The 6,000-nt window shown below is 41.6% G+C and overlaps 1 protein-coding gene across 1 annotated transcript in view; it reads right to left on the minus strand.

Moving 5' to 3' along the window:
• LOC137298924 (uncharacterized) overlaps window positions 1-5,282 on the minus strand; it is a 42,546-nt gene extending 37,264 nt beyond the window's left edge. Inside the window, exon 1 of the mRNA XM_067831304.1 lies at window positions 4,791-5,282. Within this exon, the coding sequence (XP_067687405.1) occupies window positions 4,791-4,864 (74 nt within the window). The 5' untranslated portion in view covers window positions 4,865-5,282. The remainder of the gene's footprint in view (window positions 1-4,790) is intronic.
• Between the last annotated feature and the right edge of the window lie 718 nt (window positions 5,283-6,000).

The raw sequence follows: 6,000 nt of genomic DNA on the forward strand, positions 1-6,000 counted from the left end.
TTTTATGTTGAGAATATCATTAAACATCACTGAATCCGATAAAATAATATAAACTGAACTATTTTCGTTTGTCTTTGTTTTATGTGTTGTGAAAGTGTACCTATACTTTCTTTTGCCCGCCAGTTTAGTTTATGTATATCATCGTATGCCTAATGTGTAGATCAATGCTCATGATGTCAATCACTCGACTAGCTGGTCCAGGCTTTATTATGTACAAATCGCCCTTATACAGCTGAACCCCTATTCTCCAAACGCTTGTAGCTCTGAGAATTCTTTGATCATAACCAGTGTGTTAAGAATGGGCATAAGACGTTCGTTGGGCTACGAGCGTAGCTAGCCTGGAATAGCATTAAGTGCGGTTAAGAAAATTGCGAAAAAGCGGCGTAAACCAAAGTCACTCATTTTGAAGGATACACATGGCTGTCCACAGTTTGGCTCAGTAGAAACCCTGTGTCTGGCACCATCCATGGTAAACCTCTTTTTACACTTCCTCTACTAGGCCTTTCACGATTAGACCTTAAACACAGTTCATGTTAACGCCAGCTGTATGTTTAATACCCCGGTTGAATACCTTTCCATGATTTAATTCGTTGATATAGTCTATGCATTACTTTATGTTTTCCATGATTTGATTTGTTGCTATAAAACTATGCATTACTTTATGCTTTTATTTCTTAACGGTAAACCGTTATCTAATATGAAATCGACAACCCTCAAACGTTACATAAACATCTCGTCTCATAAATCATACCTGGTTCCCGTCAAAACCATGAACAAATTACAGTTTAGTAAACAGCCTCCATGGTTACATCCGTAAGGTTATATCCGCCCAGTCATCAACACGTAATGGTGATGCTTTGAAGAAAGCGGCTAAAGATATTTCGATGATGTTTTCTTAAAACGTTTGTAATATGACACGCTTGAAATAGCGTAACTAATTGCACTGTTACAGCAAACTGGCGCAATTTTGCACGTTCTTCACATGCTACCACGTGGGCGTTAGAGGAATCATTTGCATCCTGTCAATCAAACAATAATTATTGTTGAAGACTGACATAATGAAATAAACACGTGTTACTAATGACTTCCTGGTATTTTCGGAGGTAGTTATACGTGGTTTTTTTTATGATGCGTTGTGTCATCAACAAGCAGTTACGACTGTTACGGGTTACGTTTCAATACAGTGTACATGTGAAAATAGTTTATGAGTAGCATCCTTGCAATGTACCTGCCGTCAGCAACCGAAACGAGCTGTGCATAGAACATCTTACTTCCTGCAGCTGACTGTCAATACCATAATATGCAAAAACTGTGCTTCTAGGTGAGCGAGTGAATAGAGTTCCGCAGTGTTCCATCAGTAACAGAACCAGAAATGGTCTTCACACTTGTACCCCTGTGGGGAATAGAACCTGGGTCTTCGGCGTGACGAACGAACGCTTTAACCACTAGGCCACCCCGTAGAGCTATGGTGCTACTTAGAATACTATGTCCTAAGCACGGTGGTCCCTGACATCATTCGATTCACTCAATAGCCATTGTTCTCCGACAGAGTAATTGACTTCAGAGACATGTTTAAAATCATTAAGAATGTTAAATGTTAATGTCAACTTTAAGTGAGTGAGTGAGTTTAGTTTTACGCCGCACTCAGCAATATCCCAGCTGTATGGCGGCGGTCTGTTAATAATCGAGTCTGAACCAGACAATCCACTGATCAACAACACGAGCATCGATCTGCGCAAATGGGAACCAATGGCATGTGTCAACCGAGTCAGCAAGTCTGACCACCCGATCCCGTTAGTCGCCTCTTACGACAAGCGTAGTCACCTTTCATGGCAAGCATGGATTGCTGAAGAGACCTTCACGGGTTGTTAAATTTAAAATTATGTTCTGCTACATCAATCGCGTTTGGCCAGTCCAATCATATGTTTTCATTATAATGAATTATGTAAGACAGTCCAGTGTGGGGTAGCCTAGTGGTTAAAGCGTTCGCCCGTCACACCGACGACCCGGGTTCGATTCCCCACATGGGTACATTGTGTGAAGCCCATTTTCTGGTGTCCCCCGCCGTGATATTGCTGGAATATTGCTAAAAGGCGGCGTAAAACTACACCCACTCACTCACATTCCATCCTCCATAGAAATAGCAGTCTCTGTGCCAAGGTGAACGTGAATTCTTCCATTGTGTCAACAAATAATACACCATCCAAAGAAATTAATGTCTTTTCTCCAGGCGGCCTAAGGTTGTGCACATTTTATTCAGTTTGCTAATAAACAATATGCGCCATTAAACACCTGGGTAAGTAATGTCTTTTAGGAACTTATATAACTTGACCTTGCTGTAGTGTTGCTTTATTGCTATAAACCTCAACCTTTTCAATTACTGGTTATCTGTCACAGGTGGCGGCGATTGTTCTACAACGAAACTTAATTGAAGATCATAAAGCTTGAGTGAGTGAGTTTAATTTTACGTTGCACTCAGCAATATTTCAGCTAAACGGTGGCGGGCAGTAAATAATCAAATCTGGACCAGACAACCCAGTGATCAACAGCATGAACACCGATCTGCGCCATGTGGAACAGATGATATGTGTCAATGAAGACAGCGAGCCTGACCACCCGATCCCGTTAGTTGCCTCTCACGACAAGCATAGTCGCCTTTTATGGCAAGCATGGGTTGCTGAAGGACTATTCTACCCTGGACATCACAGGTCTTATAAAGCTTGAGACGATACTTTCGAAAACAATTATATATTTAATAGCAGATATATTCTTTTAGACAAATGTATGGAACATGAAATTATGCTATTTTCCCACAAACCTCAACTAACACGTAGACGCTCAGGTTTGAATTATATCAAAAATATTATTGTGCGAAAATTTACTGAAATATCCGTACACGATAACAAGATAATCCCCATAGGACCACGTGATGAACAATGTGGCAGAGGTGCTTAAAAATCAGTGTTTGGATATGTCGTGACAGAAACGTTGAAATATTGTTTTCAGAGAGCACTTATACCCCCTTACCGTCAAAGAACTTTGCATCATCACTACCATCTGCGGCAGCACAGCTACACAGAGACCTGCAGGTGATCGACAGCGTTCTAGTGAACAGCGGGCAACCAGGTTTCTCTTACTTGCAACACGACGTTACTTCGTGACTACTGTCACACTGAGAAATGACCTGTGGAACTCCATTGACGATAACGTTTCCACCCAGTGTATAATCGTATCCGTGAGACTGGTCCCATGTCACGGAAGGCATATATTTGCATCTCGCTGACTCGGCAGGTGTGAGCTAAAGAGGCGGTATACTGAATGTGTACACACCTATCATTTCAGATTTCAGTCTTTTTGAGCACACGTGGAGTGGATTGCCTGTCCTTCCCGCAGCTCTAAGGAACGCGGCAATGCTCTAACTGAAGAGTGAAATGACCTGTCTTGGTCACCACCGAGACCTGTACCGAGAGCACGACATGAGATGACGGTGCCACATCCGAGATACTGGAAGTCTTTTTTCGTGTGTGTTGTATTTGTCATAGACTAAATCGTTTCAATAAGTTTCCTTAAAACTTCATTTATTCAAACGATATATTTGTTTCAATATAACTCCAAAGTGCACCGAAATTCTATCCCCTATGTCTATGTAATGTATTCGGCAAACATTCGGTGTATCCCCTCCTATCATAAACCCCCCTCCGGGCAGGACCCTTAATTCTCAAACGCTATGAATACATGTCAATTAACACCTCCCTACGTCGGCGAATCTTACGTGTGTACATGTGCATGGGCCAGTGACCTTGCACAATGTGGCGTAATGGCCCTGTGTATAAAAACCTGACTGATATGGTCAGTGGAGAGACCATCCAGCGAGATCATCCAGCGAGACCAACCAGCAAGACCAACCATGGAGACTAGATCATCGACAGAAGTGGACGGATTGTGCATCTAGTCGGGGTGTCGGCCAAGGCCGTCGCCCCACCTACGACTACGTCGACGATGAAGAATCGCCGTCGGACTTCTGAATGTGTGTAAGTGACAGAGCGGGTCTCCACATCGGGATCATTGGCCACTCAGTCCCGATGTGCGTTCTGTCACATGTTTACCACTGTGTATACTATTTCGGCCGTCAATCTACCAAACAATAATAAAACATGGCTGCTGCTGTCTTCATCTCTACCACCGACTCTTGTCTTCCCATACTCTTGTCCACCACCCTGAACTACCACGCGAGAGCGACTACGACGGACGCTCTTGGACATATTCATCATTTTGGTCAGAAACTCTTATTTTGATAGGATGTTGGCATTGCGTAATACTCATGTAGTCGCGCAGTATTGTCTTTAGGCATTTCAGCAGATACCAGCAATTCAGCAGTTTGACGAATTACCCCCAAAGGTGTGATCTTCACAAAATTTGAATTAGATAAATTTAGTATATTTACTATTTTATGTGAACGTGAAAGCGGTTATATAGTTTCATTCTTCATATGCTTTTCGTAGCACACTTTTTCTCCATAATTGAATTGAATTTCATATACATGAATGCAAACTTATCCCATAGCATTTTAAAAGCTGTACGAATTTAATAGCTCTGACCATATCAAGATCTCTCGGAATCTGTTCTTGTAGATCACGTCCTACACTGCTTACATCAAGATAGCAGCTCGTTCAGTATATCTACACAATAGATCTAGCTGACAAAATCCCGCAGTGACAAGTTGTGTCCTTAAGAAAATGAGATATCTCGACTAGAACATTAAAACCACATATATAAAGACAAAAACTCACCCAGATCTTGATCGTTCCAAATCTGCCGATCTTCTCACCGGCCGTACAGACCCGTTGAACGAAACGACCGACATTGTGTGTACGATCCAAATAAAGCAAATCCTAGTTTCTTTGAAAGGGATTCCAAGACGTTGTCAAATCTCACGACACGAAGACAGGCTTAGAGCTACCTCACTCGTCTCCTGTACAAAAGATGTTTCCCTACGAACTAAATTCCAATCAATATACAGCTAGCGGTCGAAACTGTTCTCCAAACAACCGAACTGTAATCGATAATTGATTAGGATCACCCCAATCGCAAACAATCGCGTTGGTCCCATGGATGGCTGCACTTTTATACCCGAGAGATTCACAATATACTTTGACAGGTTCTGGGAATCGATAGCTAAAACGCTATATTGTCCAGACACTTGGTTAATTGTTTGTGTCGACGCTGTTACACTAGAGCTCTGAACTGGTGTAGCCGTCCAAGAGTTAGGATCTCACATATACACGTGATGTAACGATTACATTTTATCGCCGTTTTAGAATTACATCGTTGAGCTGATTGGGTGGATATTGATTTTATTAATCTGAAGGAAAACACTACAACATAGTGAGACAGGCAGATCAGTAAATACCAATATTGTCTACCTGCAGTCACAGCAATCTATTGATATGTAATCCATGTATGAGTTTTTTAGTCTTGTACTGGTGTTGTATTAATCACGTAAGCTTCAGTAGGCTTGGTTTTGAAGTTACTTTTTAAAAAATTAAGTCGGTCTTATAAGTGTGTTTATTTGGACTGAGGCTGAGCGAAGATTTATGAGTAATATTCCATGTTGATATCATTTACCTGTAATAAGCATCACTTATTGGTGATGTAGTGCAGTAAATACCGCAGAAACAAAAACATACACAAATGTGCTTTTACGGTAACTGATACCTATGACCATGACTTAATAATGAAAATAATAATTATATTTTTACAGCGCCTGGTATCCATCTGTCCAGTTGCTCACTAGTGCTGATTATTATTACCCCCGATACCCCAAGCTGCTTTGAGGCGCTAGAATGTTAGTAGTACATGACTTATCCCACCAGGTACCCATTTCCTGTTCTGTGAACAGAGGCAATTTTGAACAAACTCCCATGATTAAGGTGAGACCATGTGTGCTTCGTTGTTGGACAGAATTGAAGTCCTAGAAACTCCCAGGAGTCAAGCCGCCAA

Source organism: Haliotis asinina, chromosome 10 (assembly GCF_037392515.1).
Source record: "Haliotis asinina isolate JCU_RB_2024 chromosome 10, JCU_Hal_asi_v2, whole genome shotgun sequence".
NCBI classification, from domain to species: domain Eukaryota; kingdom Metazoa; phylum Mollusca; class Gastropoda; order Lepetellida; family Haliotidae; genus Haliotis; species Haliotis asinina.